Here is a 15,199-nt window from a genome sequence, read left to right as displayed (position 1 = left end):
GCAATACATCAGTTGTATTAAAGATAAGTGTAAGGTGGTTTTCTGACACTGTCTGTCCATGTAGACGTGTAACAGTGTGGAGAGGAGGCGTAAGAGAGTGGGAGGAGCAGAAGTGAAGGAGGAGGGTGGGGAAAGTGAGGACGGGGCAGGAAACCCTGCTGGGAACACTCCTCTCCCTCCCAACACTGGAGTGGGGGTCAGCACACGACGCACCTCCTATGTCATGGTCAGTGACCATCTGTGTGATAATGGTTTGTTGTTTTTTTATGTGGTGTTCATTTTATTTATTCAATTTGATCATTCCCTATCAGGAAGTGCCATCTATAGAAGAAAAGACCTCATCACCCACCCTGCCAGCTCCCCCCGCCCCCCCTAAACCCGCACGACCCAACAAGCCTCGGCCCAAAAGTCGGATCTCTCGCTACCGGTCCAGTTCCTCCCAGCGTGCCCGGCGGCAGCGCCAGGCTAACGCCCAGCTAGCAGCAGCAGCTGCTGCCGCGGCCGCAGCCATGGCGGCGACGCCGGCCTCCACTGACCAGGGAGCCTCTCTGGACGACGAGGCCTCTCAGGGCCCGTACGGGGCTGAGCACGTCCACGGAGAGAGCGGGCTGCATCTACTCGATGGAGACAGTCTGAACTGCATCAACAGAGGCAATCTGCGCTACCCCAAGACCAAGAAGGTGAGAAGACTTCAGACTCCAGAATTGTTTGTGGGATTTAGGGTCTTTTCTATGGTCAATTCAGGATTTCATATGTCATATTTAGTGTATTCCTAGTAAATGCAGAAATTCAAGATATTTTATTGTCATATAAACAGAATAAGAGGCAATTGCACTGTAAAATGAAATAGTTAGATTCAGCTCTCATCAACATCTACAAATAAGAAACTATACATACATACAAACGTATTAGATAAAAACTAGCATATAAGAACATTTAAAAATAAAACCTGACATGCTTTATATATATGATACACATGATTTGCTGCATGATGAATCTAAAAGTAAATAGATTTGATATAATAGCAGGGTATAGTGTATAAATATGCATTACAATAAATAGATATAACTGTATGAATATGAATGTAACAGTAGCTAGTTATTAAGATTCGTGTCCTTTCTCAGTACCTGGTGACTGAGTGGTTGAATGATAAGGTCCCCGGAGCAGAGAAGGTCCACCAAGACGTGCCTGTCGAGCGCCCGCTGCGGATCACCACTGACCCCACGGTGCTGGCCACCACCCTCAACATGCTGCCCGGCCTCTCCCACTCATCGCTCATCTGCACCGCCCCAAGACACTACGTCCGCTTCGGCTCCCCCTTCAACCCCGAGAGGCGCCGACCCCGCCCGCTCCAGGTGGACGGCACTTATGGCTGCTACAAGAAGGTAAGAGATGCAGCAAAGCGTTATAGGAAAAGTATAAAAACATATAATCAATGCTGTCTTCTCTAGCTTCTCTCACTTTGAGTGCTAGTGTCTTACGCTTGTAAAACTATAAAAAAAAAGATCTGAAAAGCATTTTAAAATAAAATATTTAAACATGAATCCAATGTTTTAATATTTCAATCTTACTTTATGCACATTATTTTGTTATTTTTGGTTCCTTTCAGTTAAAAAGATCTGTATTTCTCGTTTGCCAGCATACATTAGATTGGTCATAAAGTGTATATGACCTCTGCAGTGTTTCCCCTAGGTTTACTGCTTTGGGGGGGTGCTGCCTGGGGGGGGGGGGGGGTGGCATTGGGATATTTTTTTTTTTTAATCCTCTGGAGAGAGGAGCTATGGATTATTGTTATTGATTAATGCATCAGTGTTTCTTAGGGTCAAAAACACTAAACTCACAACTTAAAATGAAAGTGTTAAGCACATGTTCAATGTGAAAACTGATAGTAGATATAGATTAGTTGCAATTTTTTTTTCTTGAAGTTCAGGGGGGGGCGCGGGGCTCCGTTGGCGGGGCTCCGTTGGCGGGGCTCCGTTGGCGGGGCGCAGCGCCCCTCCAAGACAATGGTAGGGGAAACACTGCTCTGAAATATGAATACATATGACTTTAAATCACCTTGTAATATGTTAAAATGCTGTCACCCAAACTCATTTATTTATAAAAACTCAAGACTTTCTGAGGCAATGGGTTAATAAATGTGCTGAATATTTTTGAATGTCTTTTGAACAGATGTTTCAGTCTTAGTTTTTAAACCTGACTTTACTGTTGTGTTGCTGCAGAGGTGGATAAAGCAGGTGGAGGATGAGAGCTGTTCAGCCAGTGTGGAGGACGGTACTGAGTCCACTTCCTCCCAGCAAAGCACCAGTAGCAGATCCACCCCTAACCCCCTGTCCGGCGGTATGTACACACCCCCATCTGATGACTCATTTACTTGTGTCAATAAACTATAGATCTTAACTAAGAGGGAACTGGGTGCTATAACTTTCTAAAATACAACATATTAAAGGGTGACGTGTAGATAAAGTATTGTATATTTCATCATATTTATATACCTGACCTTGTGACTAGTAGTTTATTATTTCCTGTTTTAAAATCACAGATGTCAACGCACCGTTTAAGAAGCGCCGCTCCAAGTTCATGGCAGAGAGGACACCCGCCCCCTCGGACCACCTGCTCCGCCCGCTGTCCCCCATCTCTCCCCCGCTCCCAGAGGACTCCCTCCACTCGCAGCTCCTCACCCCCTGTGGCTCCCTGCTCCCTAACGGCCTGGCCTTCTCCCCCATGCCCTCCCTGCCCGCCAGCCGCTGCAACACACCCCTGCAGTTTGAAGTAAGAGAACAGCCACGCCAACAGTTTCAGTCACGGCTAATTGAAATGTCCTGGTCAGTCCAGTTTAGTCCCTGTGTTAAAGTCAGCCATCCCAGGGTTTGGCCTTGTAGTTTTTAGCTGAGCACCATGACCTCTACAGATGGACCTTTTGCTTGTGGTAATATGGCAGGTCTTTTTCGCCTAACAAGCTGATAGCAATGTATAGTAAATAATGAGAGTCTCTATTTAAAAAGTGAACATGTGTGTCTAAAAGTAGGGTCAGTGATTCAACATCCCATAGACTACAGTCAATGTTTTTAACTATTCAAAATAATATTCGGAGAACATTGTTAATCATTGAAGATAAACCACTGTGTTAAGACAATTCATGTTTGTTGCTATTAAATCTTCATTTTGGATGAAATACAAGGATGCTGTGAGCTGCTCAACTTCAACACCAATATACCAATGAAATAAATGTTCTGTAACTGAGCAAACGGTCCAAATCAGAATTTCTTTAATTGTCCTGCAACAGGAATATTCCCAGTATTAAAACGGCAGGAGCATAGTGCAGATCAAATAAAAAGAATAGACTCGCATTTAAATAAAACAAGGAGGCACATGTTATTAATAAGGCAATAAGGAAACATAGGAAGAAAAAGAACGCGTACATTGCTATAGGATATATTGCACATGAGTGTATATTGCACCACGTGTTATATTTACAGGCAGTGTTAGACTATTTAATATTTAGCAGACATCTTGCGCGTTTAACATTTGTAATAACTTCTGATTTTCTCTCTAGAACATATCCTCCCCTGAGGCCTCTCCTGTTTACCGGCCCGAGTCCATCTCTCCTGAGGTACGCTCCCATCTCTCTGCAGCTAACTCCTAGCTGCCGAGGCTAACGGCTAAATGCTACTTCCAGCTGCTTGTTTCTCAGCTGTGTCTAATCACTGTGTCCTCTCTCTCTCCTACACCTCTCTGTTCTCCACCTGCAGCCGTGTCTCCAGACAGACTTTGACCTCGCTCGGCCTCAGTTCCCGGACCTGTCCCTCCCCTCCAGCCTGGAGAGCCCTGTGGCTGTGACCTCCGATGACTTTTCCCTTCCTGGAGGCCCTTCAGATTCCCAGGGCCAATCATCTGTAGGGGCCTCTTCCCTGAATCCTGCGTCCTGTCCCTCAGACCTTACCTCACAACAAAACAGGGAGCAGGCCTTCAGGACAGAGTTCAACCTCATATACACCTGCTCGCCCCTCAACGCAAACCTGGGGAACCCCGTGGCCCCCGAGCGCCACCTCTCCCAGTCAGAGGGAGGCTTTTCCCCGGCAGAGTCCTTCCACAGCTCTATCAGCGGCCAGGGGCTGCTGGGAGACGCGGGCCCCGGCTCCATGTCCCCCTACGGCGAGTCTCACTACGGGGGGGGCTACCCGGACAGTGGAACGCCTCCTCACACCAGCAACCCACCACAAAAGAAGAAGGCAAGTTCTCAACACGTTAATAAGAATGTGACAAATGTTTTTCAGTCAGGTAGCTTCTCAGCGTTTCATCTGTTCTTCTGCAGCACGAATGACTTTGAGTGTGCAAACTGAAGAGCCAATCATGATGTGCTTCCTGCTCTGTGTTTGCTCGTTGACTCTGTCTTATATATATATATCGATTGGTCCTTATGTCAGGTGGTCAAATCCAAAAAGCAACAGGCAATACAAATATTTAACCATTTTATGTTTATATCTGAAATGATTTCAACTCTGTAGCTTCGACCCTACCCCCCCCCCCCTCCCCCTCCTCTCCCTCAGTTCCCTTCCTCCCCCACGCTGCTCCTTGACACTTTTTGCCAAGTCTCTCTTCCACTTTTCTTCCAAGGCAGAGGGCCAACCAGCATACCATTAGTCTGCTGACAGGGAAGCCAGATTACCAGGCTATAGCTGTAAGAAGTGAATACAAGCCAGTACAAAATATGGTGAATATTCTCCCTACCACTACATCTTTAGAAGTGTGCATGTAAATATTGTTTCTTTGCATCTGCATACAGCACCCACCCCATGCCCCTCCCTCTCTCAAATCTACATTGAATTATGAAAATCTTTTTAGCAGCAGTCATTATGCCATTTCAGTCAAGTCCATTGAAGTGTTAAGGTTCATCCATCGCCTTGAACACGAGAGGCTGAAGGTTCATGAGTTGTCGTCATGGTGTTGAGATGTCTGCTCCATCTCATCCATGGCTCTATCCAAACCGATCAATGCTCCATCCACGTCTGACACAAACAACTACTCTTCCACTGTGGTTTACAGCAGAAACACATGCAATGGATGTTTTAGCAGTCACATGATTGATTAGTCTTCACTCAAATGTAACATTACACTGAGCTGAAATCTTTATGCAGCTGGACACACACACACACACACACACACACACACACACACACACACACACACACACACACACACACACACACACACACACACACACACACACACACACACACACACACACACAGTCCTGTAACTGAGGACACAAACCAATGGTTGAATGCATGTGGCCTAGAACTCATCATCGTCAAAGTCTACAATATTTCAATTCTGAATAGCAGTTACAATTGATTTGCATATATGTTCACCAGCCAAAATAATGAATATACATTTTTCAACTTTACTTTTATGTATATAATCAAATGCTCTGCGACATTTAGACCAGTCAAATAAGTTAAAATAAGGTCAGATGTATAGTTGCATTTTCGAAAATGTTGCCCACTATGCATTCAAAGAGCTTAAAATGACTTTAGCCAGAGTTGGGTCAGCTGACCCATCCAGACAGCAGACAAATACATTTGAAGTCTTCAAATAAAAACTATGGTCATTACAATTTGAATACCAATTCCAGCCCTAAGTGGTTCTATCAGCTATAATAACCTAGTTCATCCCACAGTAAATGCTGAGATGAAACTATGTGGCCACATGGCAGATCATTTGATCAGACATGTGGAAAACAATCCAATAGATTTATTATTTCAACTATATTTGGGTAAAGCTAAAAGTAAGCGCACTTCAAATGTTTCTAAAAGCCAGGAAGGCTAGTTACCAGGCACATCTGGTCAACATTAAAACAGACCATATGTCAGTAAACTGTGAAGAAAATGAATAATGGGCAGTATGGATTCTTCCTCACCATTTGCCCTTTTTTTTCCTCTTCAAAATAAGTGTGATCAACTTGTTTCTCAATTACAACTCACATTGTAACTACCTATTCTATGTTGTATGGTACTGTAACAGGCAAGTCATTGGAGATATGTTTACATCAAAACTATAGGTTTGGTTTGATTGACATGGGCGGACATATGCACACTAAATTCATATCTGGGGCGTGTAAAAGCTGCTCAAAAAGCCCTACCAGGATCCCTACAGTAGTGTGTCCACTGAAGACGTCAGTGATAGGTGGTGCTCCGTGGTTTCATACCCTGACATCGCACTCTGCAGTCTGTGTGTAATATTATACACAGATTCAGAAAGATCCATCCATGTCAATATGTGAGGCGATCATCGCATCCCCCTGCCTCTTCATACCCCCCCCTCTATTCCAACTTTGTCATGATGACATTAAGCTGGGATGACTGCTCTCATTGTTAACAGCGTAGGTGTGTGTATACGTTGTGTGTTTGTGCTCAAACTTTCTGTGGACATTGAAATGAGTGTTTGTGTAGTTGTTGCATCATGGCGTGGTGCATTACAGTTGCCTGCTGTTGCGTCAAAGCTGTATGTTACTAACATTCAGAATACACACAGCGACCTGCAGGTGTGTGTGGGACAGAAACAGAGATGCATACAGTGTCATTTCCATGGTGATCCCGCTGTGTTTTCTTTTTCTCATTGAATAGTTGAACAGCAGGTGAGTGCTCTGGTGTGGTGCATGCAGTGTGCCCATCATCAGTTTCATCGGGTGTTTCAGCATCAGTGTGTGTGACTGCAGCTGTGTGTGAAACCTGCACAACACACCCATTCATCAACCCCCCCCTCTGCTGCACCAGGTGTCTCTGCTGGAGTACCGTAAGAGGAAGCAGGGCAGCGGCCGCGACTCGGAGCCCGCCGGCAGCAGCTCGTCTCTGGGTGGGACCCCAACCCGCCCCGGCCTCCACTACAGCCAGGACCCCCCTCATCCCCATCACCAGCACCTGCAGCCCTCCCCACACAGCTCCTTCTCAGCCCACTCCTCTGCCCCGCAGATGGAGGAGCTCAGTCCTCCAGACCAGCAGGGCTCGTCAGGCCCCCCCCGACACCGGGACAGCAACAACCAGTGGTGAGGATTATATATAAATGATATATACATATATTAGAATTGTTTCATTTACCAGTTATTTATTTGATTTGCTCACTAAGCATCAAATTCAGTTTACAGTTCAGCCTGAAGCTACTCATGACTTAAGTTTTTGAATTTCATACTAAAGGAAACAGTTTCTTACTGTGTGGCCACATGGCTGATACACACATTGGCAGTCAGGGGATTACCTCAGCCCCTCATTGCCCAGGACATCTAATGTAAACCAGCACAGCATGGCAACATAAAAACAGTTTGGATTATACTTTCACCATTCGCTTTGTTTTCTCTGTCAAAATAAGTTTGAATAACTCGGGTGTTTGTCAATTACTAACTCTGGACACCTCTGGACAATGATCTCTGTTTGTAGTGTGTGTGTGGTGGGGGTCAGGGTTTGGTCCTGATCAGAGCTGGCAGCTAATCTTTGGATTTGTGTTTATTTCCAGGATGGTGCCCACTGATGTAGAGCGTCTGAGGGAGGGTCAGGGCGTTCTGGAGCGAGTGCTGCGCAGCATTAAGATGGAGCGCGGCTACAAGAGGAGTGAAGGCTCCTCAGAAAAGGAATCTGGTATGATTAGAAACTCACCTGCAGACAAGCTGCGATCACAAAGCCACAACTATGATGTACCAACAATACAAAAAAGAAAAAAAAAGGTGTTGAGTTGATTCTCCTTTCTGTGTTTTCAGATGCAGATCGATATGAGGTGGGGGCAGTGTCTCCCATGACGAGCCCCCACAGAAACAGCCCCTCTGTGTACTCTCAGCAGGTACGAACATTCAATCAGTGGGGCAAGCATCCACACAATAAGATTATAATAGAAAGCAGTTATTTGTATTCAAAACACACTTGATACAATGTTATTATCAAAGACCTAGTGGTCAATGCTGCAATTAAATGTAAATATGGAATTAATAAGCATTTTCTGACCTATATATTTACATAAACTCATATGTTTATTCATGTTTTATTATTATTTATTTATTGTACGCAGCTTGTGTTTTGTTCAGTTAGTAGACACACCGTTACCTGCAGGTACGGTCTTGATTTGTCCAATAGCATTCATATATTAAAGGGGACCTATCATGCAAAATGCACTTTTGTACGTCTTTTATACATGAATATGTGTCCCCGGTGTTCCAGGGAACTCACCAAGTGTCAGAAAACACAACCCTCTCTATTTTCCTCCATACCCAAATCTCTAAAAAAGGGGCTGCAACGGATCTGATCAAAACTGATCCAGATTTGAACACTGTCCTGACGTCAGGACGGTGGCGCTACGGCTATTGGGCCAACTCCACCAATCAGGAGGAGACAGCCACGGCCATTGCCGTTCGAAAGCGCTGGAGACGCTGTAGTGCATATGCCAGGCCAGTAGATGGTGCTGTTCTCACAGAATCAGCCCTTGCTAAAACAGAGCTAAAAAATGTCAAATTGAGCGAAATGAGGCATGGCTAAAATGCATGATCTGTTTGGTATTTTGAAAAAAAAGAAGTATAAATATGCCTTATATAGGTATGGTCCTACACTATATTATTCAAATATAGCATGATAGGTCCACTTTAAGTAACAATGGGACTATTTCTCATCATTTCCTCGTTTACCAGCATTAAATGCACCAGTGTTCCTCAGACTGTGACTGTGTGTGTGTGTGTGTGTGTGTGTGTGTGTGTGTGTGTGTGTGTGTGTGTGTGTGTGTGTGTGTGTGTGTGTGTGTGTGTGTGTGTGTGTGTGTGTGTGTGTGTGTGTGTGTGTGTGTGTGTGTGTGTGTGTGTGTGTGTGTGGGTGTGTGTGTGTGTGTGTGTGTGTGTGTGTGTGTGTGTGTGTGTGTGTGTGTGTGTGTGTGTGTGTGTGTGTGTGTGTGTGTGTGTGTGTGTGTGTGTGTGTGTGTGTGTGTGTGTGTGTGTGTGTGTGTGTGTGTGTGTGTGTGTGTGTGTGTGTGTGTGTGTGTGTGTGTGTGTGTTTCAGTCCTCAGAAAGCCTGCGGCAGACGGACAGCCCCTCCTTCCTCCAGCAGACCTCCAACTTTCCATTCCGGGGTTCCTACAGTCCCTCATCAGGCCAGAGCTTCTACCCCCGCCTCTCCTCCTCTCACCCTCCAGCGTCCCAGGACCACCCTCCCTCCTCCAGTCACACCCCCACCCCCACCTCCTCCTCAGACTGCAGGCTTCCAGCTCTAAACCAGCAGAGCAGCAGCGTGGACGGAGGCTACGGCAGCGGTCACTTAAAAGCGAGCCTTTTGAACAGCAGCGGCCCGGCAGGGACCCCCACCCCAGGCCCCAGGGCCCACGGGCAGACTAAGATAGACTCGGGCGCCCAGGCCTCCAGGGGGGGGCAGCAGCAGCTGTCTCACACCCTAAAGGCGGGCAGCCCAGGCCAGGTGGGGCAGGCCAGCTCCAGGCTGCTGTCGGCCCCCGGACCCTCACACTACCCACAGCGGGGGCAGAGCCTCAGTCAGTTCCAGCACTCTCCCCTTCAGGGGCCCGGAGTTAGGACACAGTCAGGAAGCTTTTAGGACCTTGTTCAAGTGTGTGTGTGTGTATGTGTGAGTGTGTGTGCGTGAGTGAGTATGAAGCTGCGTACCCCCCCAACCCCTGGAGCTGCAGTGAGGTTGGGGCTCTCTGAGTTTGGAGGGGGGGGGGGAAATGTACAGACCTAAGAGGAGCAAGGACTTATTTACGAATTCCTCCTTTTATTATTTTCAGTCTTTTCTTTCTTTATTCTCAGAAGAAAACTAATGACCACATTCTGCACAAAGCTAATCACTGACTTTGAACTTCATTGGGAATCGCTGGGAAAGCGATTTAAAACAACACATTCTGGAAAACAACAGAAATCACATGTAACTTGAAATTGTCCCCAGTGTTCCTCATGTGCCGGACTGTGCAAACAGGCTCTCCAATGTCGGGAAGTTCAAACCTCCACACAAATGTCTGTACATAAAAGGTTGTACCTGTCGCCATATGATAAATGCTCAGATACATAACTGAAAGCAAGAGTTGTTTTATTTTTTGATTTGGCGAGTGGCCGAGTCTGTGCTGCAGTAAAGATGTTTAATTTGGAAGGGGGGGGGGGGGGACATGATGCAAACAGAGAGGACATGTTATTCATCCGTTCTACAGATGCATTAGAGAGGGGGGAGGAGGCGACTCCCTGCATGGGATCATTCCATATGATTGTTCTCTCAGCCTTTTCTCTCGAGGTTCTCCGTTGGTTCCAATGTTTTGTTTTGGTTCTCTTCTGTCCTCTCATCCCCACGGGACTGTTTGAGTTGAGGACTGCCGTAGACCTCTGACATTGTACTTGAGACATACCGGTCTTATGATTCATGGTGCTGCATTCTTGTTTTTTCCAATAAATTTGAAATCCAGTTATGTTCCCCACATATGGCTGCATTCATCCTCTCATTGTATCGGTTAAATCTCATTTATTTTTCTCCAAGTTCCTATCTATCATACATAGTGTTGGGATGCAGGAAGACATTAGAATAATCTAACTTAATTTCTATATAAAATGTTGGGTTGTTTTTATCCGGCAGATTTCTTTCAATTTATATAATATATATATATATATATATATATATACATACATATACACACACATGTTTTTCTGACCAATCCTTGCATTCCGTGGGACACCAGTGAAGTGATATCTGAGGGAGTGTTGGGATTGTTAAGGTAAAAAGCTGCTATGTTCTCCTGTGAGAGCTGCTTCCCTCCCATAGAATGCTGTATTTTTTCTTTTTCACTTTTGTCCTCACAAACTGACTCGTAACAAAGAGGTGTTCCTCCTGGCGCCGTAGTGGGACCTCAGACTCTCCTCCCTCTGGCACTTTTATTTTGGACAAGAAGTTAAAAACTGTTTGGAAGACTTCAAGGACCGAGTCATGACTCCCCTCCCCCCCACCCCTCCTTCACCACCACTACTACACCCACAGCCCACTAACACAGAAGGGTACTCATGTTTCATGAATGTTTGACGGATTGAAAAAATAAAGTTGTGACCCAAAATTAACCAGCACCTTGAAAGACACAACAGGACAATATGTATGACCATGTGTACTTGTATAGAAAGAAATGTGATATAGACTTGTATGGAGAAAATATAGTACACTGAATATATCGCATGATATTTCTTTTTAGGGTCCGAGTGACCGACTGTCATACGGTTGGAAGCTGATTATCAGGTCTGATCAAACAGCAGACTCAACATTCTCTTTGTTTGTAAAGACCATCTGTTGCTTTGTTTTATTTTTACACAGATCATAGTAGTAACTATTCAATTGTTCCCCTCCAAAAGGTTTAAGAAGCAAGAGATGTAATGCATTTTGATAATAAAATAATCATGATGGTAATGTATTTTGAAAACTACCATTGTGATGTGTCATTTTAGGGACTCACTTGTATGTTTTGCACGTCACCCCAGTCCAAGTAGGGAGGAAATGCTATTTATAATTCGTTTTTTAAAATTCATATACATATAGATATCTTACCCAAGTGCGTTTTATTTTCCTAGTTTGGGACTACATTGAACACAGTCAGTGAGGATGGATACATGTCCCTAATGCTCTAATTATTAGCACACTGCAAAGCCTGCTTTTAGCCAGCAGGGGTCTCAGTGATGGCCATCAGATTTTGTTATGCTAATGAATCGAGATCATTATGAACAATACGAAGACTAAAGTCTCTGCATCCTTCAGATATCCATTTAAATGCTAGGGGAGAAACTGATTTGGGGGGCGCTCTCAGTTTGAAGGGAGGAGGAGCTGAGGATGGGGAGGAAGATCTCCGGTACACAGCTTCTGTAGAAGTAAATGGTCCTTGTGGCATTAGATCATCTGTGTTTTTCTCCATATGTACCAAAGAAGATGTTACATATTGAAATAACATGCGTCAACCACCTGAGTTCAGAGGAGTGAAGTTTGAGAATTTGTGCCGAGTTGTTTGCTGTCTGCAGGTGGAGGTTGGGGGCTTTAATATACTGTTGAGCTACCCAGAATCTGCAGGTGGGTGCTGAAAGCTGCTGGCAGAGGGTGGAGGTTCTGAGGAGTTATCTCACAGACAGATAGAGGGTGGAGCGGGTCCTGGCAGGTGATGTTGGTTGCTCTTGAGAGGCTGGATTCAAGAGTTTGTCAACAGAGGAGCACTGATAAAAAGAAAAAGATTGAATCTGTTGTGTGGCGTCTTAAAACTGCTAAACTAAAACTAAAGACTTCCAAAACTTAAACCTAAAACAAACAAATCAGTATTATCTCCAGATTTGATCTTATTTGAGCATTTGGGGCTTTGGTTCTCCCAAAACATCCGCTTCATAAAGTGAAGGATGGACACAACCAGTGTGAAACGTCCTCATGCACCAGAGCGTCTTAATGGACTGTTTCAGTCTCTCCCACAGCTTCTGTCTGATCCAACATCCCAGATCCAAACTGATAGGTCAGCAGGTGGGATGATGGTTTAGAAGTTTGGGATCAGATTCAAGAACCCTGGAACATCAGCAGCAGGTTTGGAAGGACGAGTCCCGGAGGCAGAGTGTTGGCGCTTTCGGATTAAATGTTTCCCCTGGAGAATATCAGCAACACACAAGAGGATGTCAGGCTGCAGTAAAGTTCTTACTTAACAATATACTTTATAATCCCAAGAGAAGAATACATCAGATGCTCTGTTGAGGATTACTCTGTCAGAATCAGAGACTGGTTCTCAAGGGTAATGTTTGTCATTTCAAGATTTATAGTTTAAGACTAAATGTTGTAGTTTAAGAAATCTAGATTAGGTTAAAGGTAGGGTAGGTACATTTGAGAAACCGGCTTGAGATACACTTTTTGTTATATTCCATGGAATGCTCTTAACATCCCGATAGCAATGAATATCTTAAGTGCTTTGACAAAAAACCCATAAAAAAGTGTCATCTGTGGAAGCCGTAGTACTGTAAAAAGCACGACCAATCATTTTAGCCGGCCCGGCTAAAATAACTGGATGGCCTACCTGCCTGTCAGCCTTCCATCTGTGCACAAACTTATCTCGTGCCCTCATTGGTCATGTGCGCGTTCGTGTGTGTTGGAGGAGGGGCTCTGTAAGGAAGTGGCAGATTTTCTCCGGCTGTGTATTTTCAATACTGTGTCACTTTTTAGTGCAAATAAAAAAGTAGTTTGTGGCAATATTTCAGTACCATTCCTTTTGGACACACATATTTCTACATGTTTGGCTTTTCGTGGCATTTATTTTGTTAATCGTCGTCCTCGGTGAAGAGGAAGTCATGGAGTTCCTTCTCAGCAGGTATGTTGTCCTCCTCACTTACTGGGATCTTCTTCTGAACAGGGAAGCACCTGGGCCTGAGCTGTCTTCCAGTCTGGAGAAAAAAGGATAAAGTTCAAACTGTTCAAAATGTATTTTTTAAAGTAACATTAACTTTTTGTTGCTGTAATGTACTCAAGCAGATTTTTCCCAAATTGTACCTGATGCCAAGACTTATACATGTATTATATTATTTTTATTTATTTTTATTGTTTTATTAATTTTATAGGTTTTTATATTTTATCGTATTTATTGGTTTTGTCTTCCTTTATTTTACCGAGGGATCATATTGATTAAATTATTATTTATTTTGTATTAATATACCTTTTACCTCGTGTGTCCCTTAAAGTGTTGAACTATGATATCATGTTGCTATGCGGCATATGTGCTAAAAGGCTCTAGCGTCTGGCCTGATGTGAAATTCTCTTTCTCTGCTTTGACTTGTGATGTGTGCCTTGTGTTTAAAGCACTTTGAGCTGCGCCTGGTGTATGAAAAGTCTTATTATTATTATATAGTGGAGGATGATCCTGATTAATTGCATTAAATTAAAATGTGTGGTATAATGTTTCCAATATGGCATTATTCCTGTTGGAGAGAAGACTCACTTGTTTCTTTCTATCCATTAATCTTTGCTTGCACTTCTCCTTCTCCAGTCTCAGCTGCTCCTCACGCAGCCTGGAACATGATGCAGTACAAGAGAACAAGGTTTAACCTAACAGAGCTCATCACACAACCGCACCTCTCTACACGTTGTTAATAAACCATTTACTTTAGTGACTGGCCTGCAACATATGACACTAAAAAAAGCTCATTTGCAAACTTCCCATTTTTTTCTGCACTTTCTGTTATTAGTCTAGTTGCCACATCATAGAGTCCTATTGTGAACCCGTAAATATTGAGTACCACATGGTTTTCATGGTGCAAATAGTAAAACACTCAGAAAAGGAAACAAAGGATTATGTACATGTTGGGTGAAATATATGACCTGGGGCCTCATTTATAACGCCTTGCGTAGGATTGACGTAGGAAGGTTGCTTACGTAGTACAAAGCACAAAAATAGGTACATAAATGTTCCGCCATTTTCCGATTCACAAAACATTGCGTACCGGCGAGGGAAGTGCGTACGGCACTTCCTTCGCCTGTTTCCCTTTATAAATCACAATCGACTCGTAACGCCCATATTTGCCTATAAATAGTCAAAGAAACGCCCATTCATTCATTCATTTTGACTGACTGCATGAAGAAGATCGCAGGAAATGACGATAGAACAGCTAAAAAAGACATCTCACACCGTGTCAGATTTAGGTTATTGTGGGCAGGTCGAGATAAATCATATTGTTTGGTGGATGCAGTTTGAACCAGAGTAGCAGCATGGAGGTCGGATCGTCACCAAAATAAATAAATAAGTGGTCCGAAAAAAGTTAATGACAAAAAAAATACACATAACCTTCCTCAGGCAGTGTGTTTGTACCGGGGACAGGAGACACCCCCTTGATGAGAAACTGTAAGAAATGATCGGGGAATCCCTCCGGAGTGGAGTCATGACGACTGGATCTGAATTATTTTGTTGTATTTGGTGGTTTGTGTTCCAGCTGTCGATCAGCAACTATATATCCATAATCCACCAGTTAAAGGAAATACAATGTGTTGTGTTATATTAGCTGTACAATTGACCACATATGGTGTTCTTAGTTTCCATACCTCATGTGTTTTACGAGCGACTTATCAAGTCTTGGCAAACGGCATAAAACACGATTAAACGTGATAGTATATAAAACCATGCTCGTATCTACAACCTATAGAAATGCAAAACGGCGTCAGTTTAGACGTAATTCTGTCCTCCTGCT

The 15,199-nt window shown here is 44.0% G+C and overlaps 2 protein-coding genes across 12 annotated transcripts in view; one reads left to right on the top strand and one right to left on the bottom strand.

The window, feature by feature from the left end:
• The window catches only part of setd5 (SET domain containing 5), a 34,338-nt gene extending 23,868 nt beyond the window's left edge, over positions 1 to 10,470 (top strand). For 3 of the 8 annotated variants that reach the window (XM_034143767.1, XM_034143759.1, XM_034143736.1), the window contains 11 exons: positions 65 to 226; positions 312 to 680; positions 1,125 to 1,385; positions 2,223 to 2,340; positions 2,543 to 2,772; positions 3,557 to 3,613; positions 3,753 to 4,232; positions 6,777 to 7,045; positions 7,510 to 7,631; positions 7,751 to 7,830; positions 9,030 to 10,470. In XM_034143767.1, the coding sequence (XP_033999658.1) occupies positions 65 to 226; positions 312 to 680; positions 1,125 to 1,385; positions 2,223 to 2,340; positions 2,543 to 2,772; positions 3,557 to 3,613; positions 3,753 to 4,232; positions 6,777 to 7,045; positions 7,510 to 7,631; positions 7,751 to 7,830; positions 9,030 to 9,575 (2,694 nt within the window). In that variant the 3' untranslated portion in view covers positions 9,576 to 10,470. Of the gene's footprint in view, positions 1 to 64; positions 227 to 311; positions 681 to 1,124; positions 1,386 to 2,222; positions 2,341 to 2,542; positions 2,773 to 3,556; positions 3,614 to 3,752; positions 4,233 to 4,621; positions 4,715 to 6,776; positions 7,046 to 7,509; positions 7,632 to 7,750; positions 7,831 to 9,029 lie in introns of all 8 variants that reach the window. The other 5 variants (XM_034143719.1, XM_034143728.1, XM_034143709.1 and 2 more) reach the window with 4 other exon arrangements.
• Positions 10,471 to 13,116: 2,646 nt separating this feature from the next.
• Positions 13,117 to 15,199, bottom strand: part of lhfpl4a (LHFPL tetraspan subfamily member 4a) — a 55,033-nt gene continuing 52,950 nt past the window's right edge. For 3 of the 4 annotated variants that reach the window (XM_034143556.1, XM_034143544.1, XM_034143563.1), the window contains 2 exons: positions 13,957 to 14,026; positions 13,117 to 13,405 (listed from right to left, as the gene is read on the bottom strand). In XM_034143556.1, coding sequence (XP_033999447.1) covers positions 13,283 to 13,405; positions 13,957 to 14,026 — 193 coding nt within the window. In that variant the 3' untranslated portion in view covers positions 13,117 to 13,282. The remainder of the gene's footprint in view (positions 13,406 to 13,956; positions 14,027 to 15,199) is intronic. The other variant, XR_004556935.1, reaches the window with a different exon arrangement.

This window comes from Trematomus bernacchii, unplaced genomic scaffold (assembly GCF_902827165.1).
Source record: "Trematomus bernacchii unplaced genomic scaffold, fTreBer1.1, whole genome shotgun sequence".
Lineage (NCBI taxonomy): Eukaryota > Metazoa > Chordata > Actinopteri > Perciformes > Nototheniidae > Trematomus > Trematomus bernacchii.
Note: the sequence above shows the minus strand (reverse complement) of the source record. Positions and strands in the feature narration are given on the sequence as shown.